Below are 22396 nucleotides of genomic sequence, written 5' to 3'. Positions count from 1 at the left end.
TTTTTATATATATAGGTATATATATTTATATATAGGTATATATATACACGTATATATATGTATATATATTTATATATAGGTATATATATACACGTATATATATGTATATATATTTATATATAGGTATATATATACACGTATATATGTATATATATATAGGTATATATATTTAATATATAGATATATAGGTATATAATATATAGATATATAGATATATATAGGCTACAGGTATGTGAAATATAGGCTACAGGTATGTGAAATATTATTTATAGGCTACAGGTAGGTGAAATACATTTGTATATAATATAAAGTATGCCATTCAGATTTCTTTAATGGAGTTGTAACATGTTATGTATTAATAGCTATATACATGTTAAAAAGCTAATTCATTATACTCGTTTTTTTCACTGGCTGATTTTATGAATAGTAATTTGAAATTTTGAGAACTTAATTTTATCATTTGAAAAGTATTTGGTTTTAATTTGAATATATATTTATATGTAAACTTGAGTATAATTTATATATACACCTATAAATAATTTGGAAGTATTTTTATATATCCTGTCCACTTTCTAACATAGTCTAATTACTAATTGTAATCATTTTTTTTGGCTAAATACAGGTAGTCCTGAATCTTTCATTTGGATGTCCCAATGAGCCTAGAAATCTTAAGCTATGTTAATAAGTTTCCAATTTTTTTTTTTTTTACAAAATATTTCCATTGTTGAGTTGGTTGGAACATTTTAAAGATACTAAGTTCTTCTTCAAAAACTGTTAGGAAATTTTTTAAAGTTGATTTTTGTTTTGGTTGTCAATGTATGATTGCTTAACTTTAAAATCAACTTTGATTTATAGCTAACTTAGTTTTGTTTAAATTATACAGATGATACTTCAAAAGCTGACAAACCGAAAGTAGATGAAGAAGGTGATGAAAATGAAGATGATAAAGATTATCACAGAAGTGACCCACAAATTGCTATCTGTCTAGATTGTTTACGAAATAATGGGCAATCAGGGGACAATGTAGTAAAGGTGAGTGAACAGGTACTATGGTATTTTTATGATCAGTTTATAGTATACCCTTGATAATTTGTTGACAAATTTTCTAATGCTTCAAAATGTTTGCTTTCAAAGTTTTAATTAACATAATTAAATAAAATGCCATTCTTTGATAATCCTATGCTTACAAATGGTTACAATTCCCACAACTGAACCGTCCTGGGCCAATGCCACCATCTAGTGGCTAAGGCCCAGAATCACACCTCTCTTTCTCCACCTCCTTTTATACCTTTGTTGGGAATTCATATGCATGGTTTCTGTTTTTTAGAGTGGTGACCAACTTAGAGAATTTCATGTCACTGGTAGTTCTAGCCGTTTTATTCATTCTCTTCTAATTTTATCCTTTATTTCTCTATTTTTATTTGCAACTCAATAAGATTTCCATGTCAAAGCTAACATATTTTGTGAATAATTTAATCAATTAGTTTTGAAGTAAAATTAGATGTTGTAAAATGCCTCTGAACTTTTAAATTCCTTGAAGGCCCTCAGTTATTTCCTATAGAATCTCCATTTCTGGTACTGTTTTCCTCTGCCTCTGCTAATTGAATCTTTCCTTAGAGGATCTTTATGGAAAGTTTAAAACACTTTGCTTTTATTGATTTTCTTTGGTCTTTAAATGGTGTTACTTTAATAATGTTTTCTACCTTTTTATTACGAGCAGCTTTTATTTTTATTACAAATATTCACTACTTTAGCTGTTAGATTTTTGTCACTTTATCCTAGCAAATGTCAGCCACTGAGAATATTGTTTCTCTCTCTGTATTCCGTGTTTTATTCAAATGCCTATATTCATTGTCTCTAATTTTCTTTTACTTCCTCTGTGTAAATCTATAGGCTAGTGGGTTGAATTTTTTACTAATATGTTTAATGGCATTTCCTATTAGGAAGTGAAAAACAATTTTTCACTTCAGATTAAGTTTTCCTAGCATCTTATAACAACATATATGAGCACAGTAATTCAGTGAATATTTATCCACTATGTGAATAGTAGACAGTGAAGATGTAAGTAGTAAGAAAAAACATTTTTCACTCAAGGAACTTGGTTAGGTCTTATACATACAAATAGTTAAGGTAACTAATTTTGTTAAGAGGAATTTATTGGACAGGGCATGTAATAAAGTGCATCTGTCTTTAGAGAAATGACCACTGTACCTATTTATCCTTACAGTATTTTCAGTTGTTTCTTATGGTCTTTCCCAAAAGTCATCCCCCTTTTTGGGAAGTTCTTTTTCATAGAGTTCATGGTCATCCTTTAGCTGTCCAATACATGAGTTAGCTCATACTGAAACTTAAATCAATGGAAAGGCTGAATATCTTCTCATAAACAAACGTAAAGTCCACTTCTCTGCATGATTTCTCATATGAAAGTATAAAAGATTGAATTTTAGAAATTTATTTGAAAAATTAACCACCCCTGCTTGTTGTTCTCCTTTTTGACATCTTTGACACTTTGCTATTCTAGTTGACCTTTTATCCATTCACTCTTTCCTTTATGGACTTTTCTTCATCCTTATACCTTCATTCTTAGTTTATAAATGACTTTTACTAAGCTACCCTGATTCTTCCTTTTTCTCCTGGGCCATTCCTGCTTTGTCTCCACTGCCTCTACTTTTTGCCTTCTACTTGATATATGTGAGTATGTCCTAATACTTTCTCTGTATCTATTTTAGGAGATCTTCTCCATTTTCTGTGTGGCTTCAACTATGCAAAGGATTTTTTAACTTTTATTTTAGGTTCAGGAGTACATGTGCAGGTTTCTTACATAAGTAAATTGTGTGTCACAGGTTTGGCATAAGGTTATTTTGTCACCCAGGTAATAAGCATAATACTCAATAGGTAGTTTTTCAATCCTGTCTCTCCCCCTACCATTCCACCTTCAAGTAGGGCCTCGTGTCTGTTGTTCTCTTCTTTATGCAAAGGACTTTTAAGTCCTCATTTCCAGCCTTGCTTTTTTTCCCAAGCTGAAGTGTTGTGTCTCTATTTCTAAATAGACCAGTTGAGAGTTTCACTAACACCAGAAACTTGACTTGTCTAAGTTGTCTAATTCATTATACTTTCATGTAACTTTGGTCCAAACACGCAGTTTCAGTTATGACTGCTGTCTTTCAGCCAATCAAATAAGTTCAAAAGCTTGGCGTCATCTTTGGCCTGTTACTCTTTTCGTTCAACCAGTCACCAAGTCCTGCAAAATTCCCCCCAGTTTAGTGCTGCTCACCCTTATATCTACATTTTTAAAGTAATTACTAAGTGTTTTCTGTACCCTTAATTTTTCTTTTGTTATCCAGGGCTAGGGCCACTTGCCTGAGTATGTGTAAGGCCCAGAGTGAGGGCCATGACCAATCTCAGGGTCAGATGGTAAGTATTTTAGGCTCTGTAGGCCATATGGTCTCTGTTGCAATTTACTCAACTTATTCATTATAGCACTAAAGCAGCACAGACAACAGTAAATGAATGGGCATGGTTGTGTTTCAATAAAACATTACTTACAGAAATTGATGGCCAGCCAGATTTGGCCTGAGGACATGGCCACTGTACAGACCAAAAGTTTGCCACCTTTTGGCCTGTACAATTAAGTCATAACTCCTTACATTAGCATTCAAGGCCCTTCACCAACAAGCGCCTCTTTTAATAAGTTTATCTCCCATTAAACCCATTAGTAAATCATCCTTTCAAAACAAGTGATTATTCCTTTATGTATGTGTTCGTTCTGTCTCTCTGTCTCTTCCCCTCCACCTCATGTGTGTGTATGTGTGTGTGTGTGTGTGTTGGAAACCATATATCTGACAAAAGATCTGTATCTAGATTATATAAAAGCTTGTGTTATGAATATTTAAGACCTCTAAAACTTTGAACAACTCTTCCTTTTTGGTGTGTTCTTTCCTCTTCCACCATCCTATGCTTCTGTCAAGACCCAGAGATTTTTATTATTTGTGACTCTTTTCCCAACCTAGTGAATCCCTTTTCTGAAATTCTGTAGTACTTATATTTATCTCTCAATTAGGGATTAGTTTGTTATCTATTAAGGATGCGCCTAAGAGTTCTAGGCACTGATACTATCTTTTTTTATGTTTGTGTTGTCTTTGATACTAGACTGTAAATCCCTTAGTGGCAGAGACACAATGTCTGTATTGCTTTATAGCCTTCTCAGCTATCTCATTCCTCTGCGGTAGCATGTGATTCACAAATGTGGTGGGGCAGTAGTTGCATGTATAGTTTATACAGAATACCTACTGCTTTTGTAATACAGAAGTCAAAGTCAAGAGTGGGATGTCAATAAAAAGAGTAGAGTAAGTATCTCTGAAAATTCACTTTTCCGTAAAAGTATAAAAATACTGGCAAAAATGTTCAGTGTCAGCTTTTTCAGAGATCTGATATTAAACAAAGGCTTATAGAAGCATATAGAGCATTTTATCAAGAAGATGACTAACTGTCAGTATAAAGGGTGAGCTTTGTGGCATTTTAACTTGCTTTATTTCCAGCCCCTGCTCAAATTCTGCAGTAGCCTTGAAAATAACAGCCTGCTTTCCTATTGCAGCCTCTCAGGGACCAAAGGGAAAGAACAGAGGCAGAGCTCTTTTCAAAGCCTCATTGCCAAAGAATGGTCATTATTTGACCTGTCTGGTTGTTTCCTCGGAGACCCCACTTACAAGATTGTCAGTATTCGACTTGACTTGGAGCTTGCCTCCATGGAAAAAGCCTTCTCTGTGGGTGGGGGAAAGAGGCATTTGTCAAAAACAATTACAGGCAAATGTTTCAAGTTTACCACTGCCTGAGGTATAGATAACATTTGGAACAAACAAGAGACTAACCAAAAAGCTTAAATGGAAAAGCTGGAGAGTGAGATGTCCCTAGGAGCTTCAAAAAGCTGTGACATATTCCTTGAAATCTAGAGGGCCACGTGCATATGTAGAGTTGTATACATGTTCAGGAAAGACCTGAGAAGGCCCTAAGCTCTCACCTCTGCCTGACCTTGAGGTGTTCTGCATGAGTAGGAAGTGAAGACTAACGCAGAGTTGTCAACACCTTGGTTGAATATTGGTGGTATGCTCCCAAACACATACCCAGACTCTTGGCAAAGACTGAGCGACTTAATGTCTCCAGATTTGTAAAGAAATCTCTGTTCCATTATTAGCTGACCTCTAGACAGAAACTTTCATGACTACATATGGTAAAGAATATAGACTTTATGGAATTAGTTTAGGACTGAAGAGCAGGCAGGAATCTGACTTCCAGTATTGCAACATTATATCATTTAAAATGTCTAGTTTCAACAACAACAACAAAATATGAGAGATACTAACAAATACAGTGGTCCCTCAATATATGTTGGGGATTAATTCTGGGACCCTTCATGGATAGCAAAATCTGTGGATCCCATGCCCCTTATATAAAATGGTGTAGTATTTGCACGTAACCTATGCACAGCCTGCTATATACTTTAAATCATCTCTAGATTACTTGTAATACCTAATACAATGTAAATGCTATGTAAATAGTTGTTAATACTATATATTTTTATTATCGTATTGTTGTTTTTATTGTTTTTAAAAATACTTTTGATCTGTGATTGGTTGAATTCACAAATGCAGGACTGCAGTTACAGAGAGCAGATTGTTTGACCCATACACAGGAAAAGAAGCAGTCAATAGAAACTGTCCCTGAGGAAGCCCAGACATTGTACTTATTACGCATAGATTTGAAATTATCTATTTAAATATGTACAAAGAACTAAAATCATGGTCTTGCCACCTATATGAAAATACAAGAATGATCTCACCAAATACAGAATATTAAATATTTTTAAATATTCTGGAGTTGAAAAGTATAGCAACTGAAATGAAAATTTTACTGGTGATGCTCAACAGCAGACTTGAGCCAAAGAAAAATAACCTATAAAATTGAAGTTAAATGAATCGAGATTATTCAGTCTGAGAAACAGGAAATAGAATGAAGAAAAATGAACAGGTCCTCAGAGACCTGTAGACACCATCAGACTTACCAGCATACACATAATGGAAGTTCCAGAAGGAGAGGAAATGGAGAAAAAAGGACAGAAAGTGTATTTGAAGAAATAATCGCCCCAAAAAACCAGCTAAATTTGATGAAAAACATTAAACATTTGAGAAGCTTAACAAACTTCAGGTATGATAAATTCAAAGAAATTCATACCTAGGCACATCATAATCAAACTATTGAAAGACAAAGAGAGAATCTTGAAAGCAACAATATAAAGGTGACTCATGCACAAAGGACCCCCAGTAGGGTTAGTAGCCAATTTCTCACCAAAAGCTGTGGAGGATAGAAGGCAATAGGATAATATATGCAGAGTGCTCAAAGAAAGAAAACTGTCAATTAGTAAATCTATATTCATCAAAAATCTATACCCTTCCAAAAGGAAGGAGAAATTAAGATATTCCCATGACCTTGGATTTGGCAGTGGATTCTTAGACATGACACCAAAAGCACAAGCAGCAAAAGAAAAGAAATAGATAAATTGTAAATGTAAAACTTCATTAAAATGTAAAACTCTTCTGTATCAAAGGACACTTAAGAAAGTGAAAAAAGTTACAGAATGGGAAAAAATATTTGCAAATCATGTCTGATAAGCCTTTCATATACAGGTATATGAAGAACTCTTATGAATCAACAATAAAAAGATGGCCCAACTTGGAAAAAATATGCTAAAGGCTTAAATAGACATTCCTCTAAAGAAGTTATAAAAATGACCAATAAGCACAGGAAAAGTTGCTAAACATCACTAGTCATTGGGGCTCTGCAAATCAAAACCACAATGAGATGTTATTTTATACCTACTAGGATAGCCAGAAATTTTAAGGAAAACAATAAATGTTAGAGAATGTGGACAAATTGAAACCTTATACATTGCTAGTGGGAAGGTGAAAGTGCAGCTACTGTGGAAAACAGTTTAGCAGTTCTTCAAAGAGTTGACGTGGTAATTCCACTTCTAAGTATGTGATCATATCCAGTAGTCCCCCCTTATCTGTGGAGCATATGTGGATGTTGCAACCACAGATAGTTCCAAATAATCCTGTGTATACTGGTTTATTTGATAACTGAGATAGCTAAGTCACTAATGGACAGGTGGCCTATACAGCACGAATATGCTGGTCAAAGGGAGGATTCACAACCTGGGCAGGATGCAGTAGGATGATGCAAGATTTTAACATGCTACTCAGAATTGTATGCAGCTTAAAACTTATGAATTGTTTATTTCTAGAATTTTCCATTTTGTATTTTTGGACAGTGATATATTGACTGGGTAACTGAAATCAAGGAAAGTGAAACTGCAGATAAGGAGGGCTACTGTATAAAAGAATTGAAAACGTGTTCACACAAAATCTTGTATATGTATATTCACAATAGCATTATTCATAATAGCCAGAAAGTGAAAACAACCCAAATGTCTATCAACTGATGAATGGAAAAGCAGAATGAAAGGAAATATGATACTATTCAGTCATAAACTGCAGTGAAGTATTGATACATGCTACAAAATAGATGAACCTTGAAAACTTTATGCTAAGTGAAAGAAGCCAGACACAAAAGGTCACATATTATGTGATTCCATTTATACAAAATGTCCAGACAAGGATAAAGACAGAAAGTAGATTAGGGTTGTCAGGGGCTGGGAGGAGGGAAGACTGGGGAGTCACTGTGAATAGATTTGGGTCACTTTTGAGGATGATGAAAATGTTTTGGAATTAGATCATAGTAATGGTTGTACAACTTTGTGAATAGTATAAAAACTATTATTAATCTCTGAAAGATTGTAAGTAGTAATACCAGCATCATTTCTGGAGATTCTTCCTGATTTCTTGACAGATGAAAAATACGCAAATTAAGAGTCTTCCAGTACAGGTTGAGTATCCCTTATCCAAAATGGTTGGGACCAGAAGTTTTTTGGGTTTTGGAATATTGGCATTGTATATACTTACAGTTGAACCTTCCAAATCTGAAATGAATGAGTGTCATGTGAGCCCTCAGTTTCAGATTTTGGGACATTTCAGATTTCAGACTGGGGATGATCAACCTACACCCTAATGTTCTTCTCTGACTTAACTGGGGCTTGTAAAAATGTGCTAATGATTCTTTGTAAGCTGTTTGGGGCAAGAAGAAAATTGACAAGAAACCTTGGGATAGTTGAGAAGGTGAACAGATAACAGAGAAGATAGACTTGTACATTTATCCCTTTGTTTTCATGCTGTCTAGAATATCCGTCTTCACATTTGAAATGGGTAGAATATGTGTTGATTTAGATGTAACTTTTAACTTCTGTTTTCTTTTAATGGATATTTTATCATCTGTATTGTGACCAGGTTATTATTTGTTAATTTATTTCTGTTGGTCTTTGCCAGGAAATATGTTTTGCTAGGAAAACATTTGCTAGGAAATAAACATTGACTGAATAGTTGTGACTTAGTGATGCTGACCTCATTTCCTATACATACAAATAGGAGTAATATCTTTAAAAGATTCTGTTGTTGTTTTGTGTGTTTTAGTATTCTGATAACTTTTGAGGTTGTGGAATGTAATTTTGTTTCACATATTGGTTCATGTTTATTATGTCTACAACCTCATTTTACTTCATTTTCAGCTTGGGTGTCCCTTCTGGATTGGTTCTTATATTTTAGTGATAGTCAAGCTTAAAGAGTGAATTAGTACTGCTCTGCACATTTTACAAATGAGACACATCAGGCACAGAGAAGTTTGTTCTTCCAGTAAAGTACTGGCACAGCCTATCAGACACTATTCTCCCCAACACAAGGTCCACACTATGCAACTTCTAATTTCTGGGGGCATGCTGTGGCCTAACCAGCATCTCTCTGTTGAACCCTATGGCTCCTCAGAGTCCCATTTGACATCACGCTCTTTCTAAAATTATTTAAAAGCTATGATACCATGTTTTAGAAAATGTCCCTCATGTTTCAGAAGTTATACTTTATAATCTTCACAGAATTGGAAAAAACTACTTTAAAGTTCATATGGAACCAAAAAAGAGCCCGCATTGCCAAGTCAATCCTAAGCCAAAAGAACAAAGCTGGAGGCATCACGCTACCTGACTTCAAACTGTACTACAAGGCTACAGTAACCAAAACAGCATGGTACTTGTACCAAAACAGAGATATAGACCAGTGGAACAGAACAGAGCCCTCAGAAATAATGCCGCATATCTACAACTATCTGATCTTTCACAAACCTGACAAAAACAAGAAATGGGGAAAGGATTCCCTATTTAATAAATGGTGCTGGGAAAACTGGTTAGCCATAGGTAGAAAGCTGAAACTGGATGCCTTCCTTACACCTTATGCAAAAATTAATTCAAGATGGATTAAAGACTTACATGTTAGACCTAAAACCATAAATACTCTAGAGGAAAACCTAGGCAATACCATTCAGGACATAGGCATGGGCAAGGACTTCATGTCTAAAACACCAAAAGCAATGGCAACAGAAGCCAAAATTGACAAATGGGATCTAATTAAACTAAAGAGCTTCTGCACAGCAAAAGAAACCACCATCAGAGTGAACAGGCAACCTACAGAATGGGAGAAAATTTTTGCAACCTACTCATCTGACAAAGGGCTAATACCCAGAATCTACAATGAACTCAAACAAATTTACAAGAAAAAAAAACAACCCCATCAAAAAGTGGGTGAAGGATATGAACAGACACTTCTCAAAAGAAGACATTTATGCAGCCAAAAAACACACGCAAAAATGCTCATCATCACTGGCCATCAGAGAAATGCAAATCAAAACCACAATGAGATACCATCTCACACCAGTTAGAATGGCCATCATTAAAAAGTCAGGAAACAACAGGTACTGGAGAGGATGTGGAGAAATAGGAACACTTTTACACTGTTGGCGGGACTGTAAACTAGTTCAACCATTGTGGAAGTCAGTGTGGCGATTCCTCAGGGATCTAGAACTAGAAATACCATTTGACCCAGCCATCCCATTACTGGGTATATACCCAAAGGATTATAAATCATGCTGCTATAAAGACACATGCACATGTATGTTTATTGTGGCACTATTCACAATAGCAAAGACTTGGAACCAACCCAAATGTCCAACAACAATAGACTGGATTAAGAAAATGTGGCACATATACACCATGGAATACTATGCAACCATAAAAAATAATGAGTTCATGTCCTTTGTAGAGACATGGATGAAGCTGGAAACCATCATTCTCAGCAAACTATCACAAGGACAAAAAACCAAACACCGCATGTTTTCACTCATAGGTGGGAATTGAACAATGAGAACACATGGACACAGGAAGGGGAACATCACACACTGGGTACTGTTGTGGGGTGGGGGGATGAGGGAGGGATAGCATTCGGAGATATACCTAATGTTAAATGACGAGTTAATGGGTGCAGCACACCAACATGGCACATGTATACATATGTAACAAACCTGCACGTTGTGCACATGTACCCTAAAACTTAAAGTATAATAATAATAAAAAAAAGAAAAAGAAAAGCTTAAATAATAAAAAAAAATATTTTTATGCTTTTTGTGACCTTTTTTTTCTTTTTAATTTAAACTTATGTTTTCTTTACCAAAATGTCTAGAGGTAAGCAGATTGCCTATTTGCCAGGATTTTCCTAGTATGCATGATAATATATTCTTGAAGAATGTCATGTAAGTATCCAATAATTAGGAATATTTTTACTCGCAAATACTAAAAAGCTATAAATTGAAATGTTTTCACAATACATTTTAAAAATACTCAAAATGATAGTGAAACTGGTAGCTATGGTTTCACCAGAAGCAAGATAGAACATTTTAACTGGTAATCTTTGTTTCCTTTAGGGTTTAATGAAGAAATTCATTCGATGTTCTACACGTGTAACTGTGGGAACTATTAAAAAATTTCTAAGTTTAAAACTAAAACTTCCAAGTTCTTATGAGGTAAGTTAAATAATATCTAAGCTTGATCATTTTGATAATTCTGATTTGAAGTAAAATTCTAACAAAAGCGAAAACTGAGAATATATTCAAATTAATTTTTGTGGAAACTTTGATTATTTTTGTGTTAAAAATTTAATTTTCAGAATGTATTATTCTACTTAGGTAATATGTATATTCTAATTGAACATATCCTGAATAAACTATGATGCTAATACATTTAGTGTTTTATAATTAGAGGAGATGTTTAAAGAACTTAACATTAAGTACTCCCAAAATAAATATACCAGCTAAATGTATTCATGCCTTAGGGTATGTCATTTTTTATCTGAGATCTTTGAGATCCATTATTACCGATTCTTTATAGACTTCTTCAGAATGTAAAACATTGCCTTTTTATCACAAGGAATTTCATGAGTAATCACATTTCCATGAAATGCAGGAGTGGTTTTGTTTAGCACTGGATAAAACCAACATATTATAGCTGCATAAATGTAACTTACCAGTTTATTTACGGAAGAGGTAAACTGCCCTGATATTGATCACAGCATAGCTTTTCATGTGTTCCATGTTTAGAGAATGTTTTTAATCCTAGAGTTATGACTAAAACATAGTAAGGAAATATCATTTCTCACCTGCCTAAATGATGATCTTACAACTCATTAATTTCCCCTTCTTCCCTTTCGAGTTCTGATAGTAGCATCTAGAAAATTAAAGACCAGGCCGGGCGTGGTGGCTCATGCCTGTAATCCCAGCACTTGGGGAGGCTGAGGCTGGTGGGTCACTCAAGGTCAGGAGTTTGAGACCAACCTGGCCAACATGGTAAAACCTTGTCTCTACTAAAAATATAAAAATTAGCCGGGTGTGGTGGCAGGTGCCTGTAATCTCAGCTACTCAGGAGGACAAGGCAAGAATCACTTACTTGAACCTGGGAGGCAGAGGTTGCAGTGACCTGAGATCATGCCACTGCACTCCAGCCTGAGCGACAGAGTGAGACTCCATCTCAAAAAAAGAAAAGAAAATTAAATTAAAGACCAGGACTAGTTTCCTACATAAACAAAGACATCAAAGGAAAGGCAGCATAGTTTTTCTGGCTTATCTGCAGTAATATGAGTATCATGAAGAGTCATCATAGGAGAAATAAAATGTGATAGACATTGATAGGTATTATGTCCATGTTTTGAGGAAGCCGCTGATCCTGAGCTTATTTGAAAATTTCCCTCAGATGACTAGTCTGTGGGTTGAAAATTGTTATTATGGTATGGTTCTACAAATATTTTTAAAAATTCTAGAGACATCAACTTTTGTATTAGGAAAAAATTATGGAAGTTAACTATAAAGCCCAATGTACTTGGTAAAAATAAATGATAGTGACAATGTATGGATACAACTACAGTGAAAAATAGGCAATAAATTGTTTTTATGATTTGGTTTGCACTTTATTTTCTTCACGCAAAATACCATGTACAGTTTTATTTCCTTTTAAGTCTGATTCATTGAGTTAACATTTTCTAATTTTTAGAAAACTGTTATTACTAAGAGAACTGTTACTCTTACGTAGTCTTACTTCTGGCATGTATATATTTCGCTATAAACAAAGATGGAAGGGGGAGAGATTCAGTACGCTGACACCTCCTTATGTATCCCAATGCAAAGGACTTTTCCTATGACTTTTGGGAATCTTTTTCAGTTCCCCCCTTATTTTGCTGCCTAGCATGCAGGGGGATTATTTAATGAAACACCTGACAGCTGAAGCTTTTGTAACAGCATTGCTAACTGGGGCAAGATAGTTTAGTTGTTAAACGACACTAACAGATGCAGTATACCTGATTAGCAAAATGCATCCTAAGTAAGACCCTTTACTTTGCTTATGAATTAATTTACAAAAAAGATAAAAACGAAATTATCTTCTTTATTCTTTCAAAAGTTAATAAAATGATGCCTGAAAAACATTTTGAGGTCCATATAAGTCATCATAAATCATCAAAAAATCAGTAATTTTGCTTTACATGTCTAATACAATTAACTGAAACTATACTCATCTTAAAGTTCAAAACTGTAGTCTCTGTCTAGCCAGATGCAGAATTATTTAAAACTCATTCTTCTTCCCCTCCCACACTTCAAATGAAATCTTTCCAGTTTGTTTTTAATAGCTAGAGAACTAAAATGTTATATTATTTATAGGAATCGATGATAAACATTGCTTAATTATGCTTTCTTGAATTAGTGAATTATAGCCACATTTCCTGTAGCCTTCTTAAAGATTTAGGGGTTGTTCGGTTCTTGCAACTTGGAGCAAAAGTTAATGCTGATAAGTACACTTTTTTGAAGCTTTGTGCAAAGTGGGAAGAGGATCCTGTAAGTATTGTGCAAATTACCAACCAGGCAAACCAGAGAAGCCAGACAGCCCTAAGAGACGCAGACCTGTGGCATAGTCGTAACTTTTGTATCAAATTAGCTATTGGTAATTGCCGAAAATTCTCATATACCTTCAAGGCCCCATAAATCACTGTATCCATATTCATTAATGTCCCTCTTCAACCCCAAACGAATAAGAAGAAAGTAACCCCTTCAAATCTTGGGAAGGTGAAAGAATTCTGAGAGAAGAATTGAGAAGCCAAAGGAGCTGAGAGGAACTGTGAGGTTTCTGCAGGTTCTTGTTCAGAAAGGGGCAGTCACAGAACTATGCCTTAACCTCTAAGAGACATGACAGAGATTTGGACTAAGAAAGGTTACATTGTATTTGTAAATTATGTGTATGAACTTGAGATACAGATATATGGGACAAGATAAACAGTATCTTGTATATAGTATACAGCATAGTAACAGTATATAAGTAACATATCCAAATTGTTAATGCTTTAGGAGAATAAATGCTTCCTATTTAAAATAATGGATAATACTTTTGTTCCAACTATTTGAATATTTTTTGAAATTTCAAAAAATATGCAAAATACTTTTGAATTAAACATTATGTTAATAGATCTATAATGATTCTTTTTAAAGTTGGATGTGCTGTGCAATGGTGAAATTATGGGGAAGGATCATACTATGGAATTCATCTACATGACAAGATGGCGACTAAGAGGCGAAAACGTAAATTGCTTTTATATTTACCTATGTGTTTATTTAGTTATATACCATTATGTTACTCAAATTTAACAATATTAGAAACTAAAAAAGACAAACTAGCTTGGGAAGGAGAAGAAACTGGTTTTTCTTGCTACTGTTTCTCCTAGCACTCTGAAAATTGGTCCTATGTATAAAATCAAGGTCTGTGGTAAATGTGATTGTATTAGATTTAAAGTGAGATTAAAACCCTATCTAAATATGTTCAGGACTCTACTAACCAAGACAGAGAAAATGACTATTTTTTAAACCCAATAAGTTTTGGAACATTTATGTATTTGGAATGGGAGTGGGGGAAACTTAAGTTCTCCCCTGACTAATATGATTAATGGTTGATAAGGGTGTTTATTTTTGGTTGTGGTAGAGGGAACACATAGGGTAGAATCTAAATAATCTTCTTTCAGGTACCTCCTTTTCGTTGAAAATATAAACTCGGACTTAAGGGTAAGTGAGTTTGCAGTGCTTTCTGATGCTAGAATTAGATTATTGTGCCTTAGGCCCTACGCATATGGGAGAAATGATTCAAAGGAGAAAACCAAAGAAAACCCAAAAAGCCCAAAAGGCGAATTTTGTATTTTGAACTATATATTTGATTCTGGTTAATTCTGTAGGACTGATATATGAGACTGAGATATGAGACTAGGGAATACAGTAGTAACTTAGGTTCTACTAAGTTCTATAGTAGTAACTATAGCTTAGGTTCAAGCATGGGATATTAGGCAAATTTGAGGTACTAGGGATTATAGGACTGATATATGACACTAAGGAATACAGCAGTCATGCTATCAGAAATTATCTTCATAATCTGAGTACATAAATAAACATGAATTAAGATTGACTATAAGGTTGGAGTAGATAACGTCTAAGATTATCTTTTGGACGCTAAGATTCTGTGTTTATGATACAATATGCCATACTCTGTGTAATTTATTCTGTAAACTAGATTTATTATATTTTCTCATGAAAATGTAAATTATAAAAAAACACAAAATTAAGAAATTTGACCTCACACAAGAATAAGAAATATAGAATCCAGATATAATGAGGGTTGCCATGTTACAATATTTCCAAAACATATTTATATTGAATGTAAACACTTGTGGAATTATTATAAAACAAGCCTCAAAAACTCATTGTCTTACGGGTAAGATATTTGGCTCTTTTGCAGAAGAAATGTCTTGATATTATATAATAATAAATGAAGCACCTACATTTGTAAATCAGAAGTTTTTTTCCTGCTTGAGATGTAGTAAAAGCCCTGGTTAAAGCCTTCCTTGTGAGACTGAATGCTTTCGCTAACAGCGGAAAGCAGGAAGAAAAAATTACGTTCTAATACCAGCCACCAAATAGTGTGTGCCCTTGAAGAACTCATCATACATGTTTGTGGCTCATATTTTTAAAAATCTAACTACCTTTGTATTTGGTAAATTACGACCTGCCTTTCTGTAACATTTTATAATGTTTTAAATGATTGTACATACATCAATCACCCTCAGTTAATCCTTACAACCAAAATGTTCCAGGTACCAGGTACAGATTGTACAGGTAGTAAATTCTTTCTTACCCAACACTGTTGAGTAAGATATTATGATATTACACATAATATTGTATTGAATGTAACTTCAGCTTTCTTTGATAGTTTAGTGGGCATTGCAGTGTGTTTTAGTGACTGAAATCATCGTGATGAATAGACTTGCCTTAAGGTTAAAGAGGTGTAAGTGGTCATCCACTGCACGACCTCTACAAGCGGCTCACTTGTTCTTTACAAGAACTCCTCCCAAAGTTGCCCCAGCTGCCATTATTTTAATGTCAAAGTATGAAAGAGCTAATTTATAGACATTTTTAGTAAGAGACTATGATTTAAATCAGTCCTTACTGTAATTACATTTCTGATTACGTATTTGTGAATAGTTTAAATTTTTTGGTTGTTTAAGGCATATTTTAATAAAAGTTCAAAAAGTGGTTCAGTAGCTATGATTCATCATTCAGGTGGAAACTAAACCAATAAACAGAAAAATTACTACCTTTTACATTTAGTGCAACAGTAAAGTAATATATTAGCCCATTTCATTTCTTGGTGTGACAAACCTGTTTTTTAGTTGCTTTCCTTCTCCAAACCTGTTTCACCCTCAGTCATCACAACCTCAATAGTTCTAAGTTGGTAGCTCCATTTTTCCAGTTGCTCAGACCAAAATCCCTGATGTCAGCACTGATTGCTGCCTTTTTCTTTCATCCATCCTTTCTTAGCAAATTCTGTAACCTTCGCCATCAAAATATACATTCAGAATCCAGCGGTGTCTCACTACGTCCACTTCGCTACTGGTCCAACCCACCATTGCCATTCTCCTAGCAAGGCTCTGTGCCACTACCCTTGCCCCACCTCTGTCTTCACCTCACACAGCAGCCGGCGTGATCCTCTTAAAACAGGTTAGAACATGCCCACTCCGTTCTCTGATTCCTCCAATAATGTTTAATTTAGGTAAAATCCAGAATCTTTCTAGAGACCTACATATGTGGCCCCCATACAGTCTTCCCCAGATACTCTGCCTCCTCATTTATTCTGTCTCCCTGGCCTCACAGCACTCCAGCCACACTTGCCTGTTTTCTCAACCACATCCCACTTGCCCTCACCTCCCCTGGTATCTACCTAACTCGTTTCCTTTACCCCCTTCACTTAAGTAATTTTCTTCTACGTCACCTTCTCATTGAGGCCTCTGACCTCCTCTAAAACTACAACCCCCTCTCCCGATGGCATTCTTACTCCCTTTTCATGCCTGATTGTTTTCCATAGTATTTCATACCGCCTCTGACATATTATGCCTCTTATTTATGTTTATTGTTTGTCTTCCAAGTAAAATATAATCTGAAGAGAGGGGTTTTTGTTTGTTCACTGCTAAATCTCCAGCACCTAGGGCAGTGCCCAGCATATATACTCAATCAATACTTGTTCAAAGAGTAAATTGAATGAAAATGTTATCTTTTATAAGGTAATGGTTATGCAAAATATATCCTAAAGATAATTTTTATTTATCTGAATCTCAGCTTCCTTTTTTTCTGTTAAATTTTCAATTTTTGTTCAGCTTCCAATTATGAATTATTATAATATTAATAGATGAATTCTGACAGTTGAGTGACATGGATGAATGCAGCAGTATCACTAAAACAATCATTTCTTGATTAAGCTCCTGTAGCATACTGTTGTGATTACATCTCTTCTTATTTCATCATCCACTGCCAGCAAGATGCCAGGATGTCTGAAGAGCTCTTATTAGTCTACCTGTTGGCTAACTAGCTCTGCCTTGGGCTGGAGTCAGCTTATTTCCTAAACTAATGACCACTATGTGGTTCTTTTACTTGTGTCTTTTGCTTTTTTGTATTAAACATTTTAAGCTACCCAAGATTAATTTATTTATACAAAAACAGGAGGTTAAGATTCTAATTTATTTCAGATTGTTTTTAAATCAGAAATACAATGTATTGAATATTGAATAATCCATATTTAACCTTATTGTTTTGAGATGTCACCATGTCTGTGCATATGTGTGTGTATGTGTGTGTGTGCATATGTGTGTGTGTGTGTGTGTGTGTTCCTAGACATTGTTTTGTTCTTGTGAGCAGGTCTTACTCTGTACCAGCATTACACATCATCTACCTTTTATAAAGATCTGGCCACGTAACACCCCTGTCTAAAACCCTCCAGTTGTCTACTTTCTTTGGGATAAATTTGGATGAAGTTTAAACATGTTTTATAAGGCAAATAGTTGGGCCTTCTAGGTTGCTTTATGATGTGTATTAGTACCTATTAGGGAAAAATCCCCAATTATTCTTTTGAAAATTGTGTTGACTAGTTTTACCCATTTATTCTTCCAGATGAGCTTTAGAATAGGATTGCGACTGGCATTGGGTTATATTTCTAGATTGATTTGGCTGGAATTGGCATCTTTGCGGGTTTTTTATTCTATTTGGTACTATGGGGTGTCTCCTCATCTATTCTACACACTGTGAGTAGATCTGTCATTTTCTTTCCTCCTTATATTGGATACTATTCTCTGCCCCCCTGGGGTCTTTCATCTCCGAAAAGGGTACTCCATATTCAGATTACCCCTTTACCTTGCTCTGCTTCTAGCCTCTTAGGAAGAATCTCAGGATAATTGATTTTGCCTCAATTTCTCAAGTATAGTGGGGTATTTCACCTGCACCGTACGTATTCTGTGCCACTGCTCTCCTTTATCTTGGGGCAGTTCCACTTTAGGCTAAGCCTGTTTTCTATGGTCCCTGCCCTCTCTAGACCCTTGTCTCCATTGTGATGCATTTTTGAAAGATTTTTATCTTTAGGAATCAAAACAAACAGCTGGTCAGACTTAGCTCTTAAAATTTTTTCAGTTCATATCAGTATTGCCACCTCAAGTTTCTATACTCAAGCTTGGCATTAATCTTTTTCTTATTAGTGGGAGAAAAAAGGGAAAAAAGCATGCTTCTTGATCTTTAATGCAAATTTAAATCATCTGAGGATCTTGATAAAATACAGATTCTGACTCAGTAGGTCTGGGAATAAGACTCAAGATACTATATTTCCAGCAAACTCCCAGGAGATGCTAATGCATCTGGTCTTTGGACCATCCTTTGAGTAATAGTGTTTCAGGAGATGTGATCTGTGACTACTGACTTTCCCTGTAGTTTCCACATCTATAAACTGAGGATGCAGAATTACAGAGTCAGATCTCAGTTTGGAAGAGACTTATGTCATATCATCTGATCTGTCATCCATCAAATACTTGGACTTTCTTCACAATATTCATACCCAGGGGTCATCACATTTTTTGAAACATAAATGGAATCATATGTGTTGTTTTACAACTTATTTAAAATTTGATAATGTGTCTTGTGCAGAATCAGTAAACTTTGAAACAATTTTTAATACATTAATAGTATTCCTTTTGTGGCTGTAGCATAATTTGATTAACACACTCCTTTGATGGACACATATTTTTTTCAAATTTTTTGACATTACAAACAAGGTGTTCCGGTGCCTACTACACATATGCAAGCATATCCATTGGTTAGATTCTTAGAAGTAGATTTCCAACAGAGTATGCATGTTTTAAATTTTGATAGATACAAATTGTCCTCTGAAAAGGTTTTAGTGGATATTATTTGAAATCTATAATCATACCAATAATGTATGAGAGTGCCCATTTTCTGACATCCTCCCCAACACTGCATATCATCTATTTTATATTTCTTCTGTGAACTTGCCTATCATATTCATTCCCTTGGTTGTTTTTCATCATGTTTGTCTTTTTGTTAATGACTTCTAGGATCTCTTTATGTGTTCTGAATATGAATCTTTTGCTGTTATGTGTTACAGCTATTTTCTTCCAGTTGTGTCCTGCTTCCTGGTTTTGCCTCAGTTTTTTGATTCTTTCAAATTTGGGTAAAACTAAAAATTAATGAAATATTATATACTAAAGTGTTTAGCAGAGTGTCTGACGTGATAGATGTTATTTTATTAATAGCTTATGCATATTAACATTTATTATGATTATAATTCTCTCCTCCTTCACTTAGTTTCATCCCTGAGAGCTTATTGTCAATATCTCTATCCAGCCTTAGCTTTCATCGTGGACTCACGTTCTTCCTGCTCACCTTTTCTTGGGTACTTCTCAGTACAGCCCCCTTTTCCCAGCTCATCCTGATTTAGTTTTGTCTCTTCCAGCAACCTCTGCCAGTCCGGCACATAAAGTTACTACACCATGCTTGTCTTCCTTTGCTTTATTTGCATTAGTAGACAATTGTAAGAAAAACAAGTATATACATCTTGACTGATACCAAAGAGATCAATAGAAAAAAAAAAAGAATCACTTAGTGAAATTGCCACTTTCCAGCTTACTCTTGTTGACCCTGTTTAGGATTTTCAATGTTACGCAAAGTCTGATAGACCAGAGCTTGGGGACTCTTCAGAGAGAAAGGAGAAGGTTGCTAAAGGAGAGCCGAGCTGAGCCCGCCTTACAGCATGTTGATGTACACTGTACCCAAAACCAAGGACTGACTGCTAGAGAAAAAAATTACTAAAGTATTTTGGGAAAATAGAAAATTCCTTAAATTTTATTTAAAAGGCTACAAATATATTTGTTTTAATCAATGCTTATTTAAATCTTTCAAAGTATATCTTTTAAAAACCTACTTTGCTATGTTAGAAATACCCTGGTTAATTTGTATCTTATATTTTTTATGTATTTAATTTTTTCCATTTTGAAAAGTATGCAATGTTGAATTCATATATGCATAATTTTAAAGCGTACATTTTATGTTTTATAGTCCAATTACAATTAAAATTATATTTAATAAGAGTTTAGCATAGTATTTAAGAATTAGGATTTGGGAATGATTTTTTTAAATGTGAATAAACTGTTTTAAAATAGTAGGTTTACAAATGAATCTACTCAATAGTTTTAAAGTGTGTTCACTCATTGCTTTACTCATAAAACATCTGATGGCCGATGTATGCCAGTTCTGGGCCTGAGCTATTAAGACCACAAATGTGACTAAAATATAGATCTAATGCTATATATATATATATATATATATATATATATATATATATATAATCTAATATGTATATATATAAAATCTAATGCTAATATAATCAGCAATATAAAGCAATATGAAGAACCTACTATACAACAGAAAATAGATGACTTATAGTTTGAGCAGAGTTCCATGTCCCTCTCAGAGCTCTGATTTCCTTGAACAGTATTACTTTCAGGGGAAGTTGAAGAAGAGATCTAGGAGAGAGTGATCAGAGGAAGGGATAGAAGAAAGAGGATGTCCCTCGTGTATGCAAGAAGTGAGGTTTTCCCAGGAAATAGTATTTGTAAAGGATATGGAAAGGAGAGGCCACCATTTTTGCATTTGCAGAATATTAAACAAAACTCATATCTAGATGCTAAAATTACTTCAAGCTAAATTTTACCAGTTACTAAGTTATTAAAATCTTTTTTTCAAAAACAACCACCATTTTTTTGGAAAGTGTTTATTTACCATTAATCATGTTGACTCTTGTGTTTGACGTTAAACTATTTTAAATAATCAATTTTAAATATGTGTCCAGTTGTGGATGCCTCTTATCTGATGAGTTCATCTCCTCCGCAGTTTCGGTGTCTGAACTGCTCAGCTTCGCAAGTCTGCTCTCAGGATGGCCCTTTGTATCAGGTAAGAGGCACTCACGACTGTACATATGACCATCATGACACCATGGCGGTGAGCACGTTCATCCCAAACTCAATTCCTAAGACATTTAACTTTGTAAAACTGTTACTGGAGCTACAAAAACTTATCTTTTCAACTTATATACCCAAGATTTCCCATTATTTTAGTTCTCCTGAATTATCTATTTAATTTTACTGAACTAAAAATTAGAAATGTTAAGGCTATTATTTATGAATCAGGAATTTTTAATAATTACTACTTTCAGTCCTTGAGAAATCTCTACTCCATATTGGATTTTGAGACGTTACTTTCTTTGTATGAATGTTATTTTTCAGTGAATCATTCAACCACACGTGAAATATAAAATGCCACATTAGGTGAAGCTAAATAACAGCAACAGCTGATTCTAATTATGAGCTTGCTTATTAGCCCTTCCCTAGTACTTTACTTGAGTTACCTCTTTAAAAATGATAGTGAGCTAATTTAATAATGCACTAAGAAAAGTTGAACATGTGTCTGAGGAAAGTTTATCTGATAAATATACATTTTAAAAATTTGGGAAACAGACAAGGTATAGTAAAGATTATTGTTGGGTACAGACATGATTGATGATCAGCCTTAACCCTGTGAATTAATCATACCATTTCTTTAAAATATCCATTGTTGGGCCAGGCATGGTGGCTCATGCCTGTTAATCCCAGTGCTTTAGGAGGCTGAGGTTATAGGATTGCTTGAGGCCAGGAATTCGAGACCAGTCTGGGCAATATAGCAGGACAAAAAAAAATTTTTTTCAATAAATTTTAGGCCAGACACGGTGGCTCACCTCAGTAATCTCAGCATTTTGGGAGGCAGAGGCGGGCAGATCTCTTGAGTCCAGGAGTTTGAGACCAGCCTTGACAACATGGTGAAACCCTGTCTCTACAAAAAGTACAAAAATTAGCTGGGTGTGGTGGCACACCCCTGTAGTCCCAGCTACTAAGGAGGTTGAGGCAGGAGGGTCACTTGAGCCCAGGAAATGGAGGTTGCAGTGAACTGAGATTGTGCCACTGCACTC

At 34.8% G+C, this 22396-nt stretch overlaps 1 protein-coding gene across 11 annotated transcripts in view; it reads left to right on the top strand.

Moving 5' to 3' along the window:
• The window catches only part of PCGF5 (polycomb group ring finger 5), a 124395-nt gene that overhangs the window by 90436 nt on the left and 11563 nt on the right, over nucleotides 1–22396 (top strand). For 7 of the 11 annotated variants that reach the window (XM_055274233.2, XM_055274231.2, XM_063637865.1 and 4 more), the window contains 4 exons: nucleotides 884–1032; nucleotides 10909–11007; nucleotides 14011–14100; nucleotides 21286–21345. In XM_055274233.2, coding sequence (XP_055130208.1) covers nucleotides 884–1032; nucleotides 10909–11007; nucleotides 14011–14100; nucleotides 21286–21345 — 398 coding nt within the window. The remainder of the gene's footprint in view (nucleotides 1–883; nucleotides 1033–10908; nucleotides 11008–14010; nucleotides 14101–21285; nucleotides 21346–22396) is intronic. The other 4 variants (XM_055274234.2, XM_063637870.1, XM_063637869.1 and 1 more) reach the window with 1 other exon arrangement.

The sequence above is a fragment of the Symphalangus syndactylus genome, chromosome 4 (genome assembly GCF_028878055.3).
Source record: "Symphalangus syndactylus isolate Jambi chromosome 4, NHGRI_mSymSyn1-v2.1_pri, whole genome shotgun sequence".
NCBI classification, from domain to species: Eukaryota; Metazoa; Chordata; class Mammalia; order Primates; family Hylobatidae; genus Symphalangus; species Symphalangus syndactylus.
The sequence above is the reverse complement of the archived record's forward strand: the minus strand, read 5'-3'. Positions and strand labels throughout refer to the sequence as shown.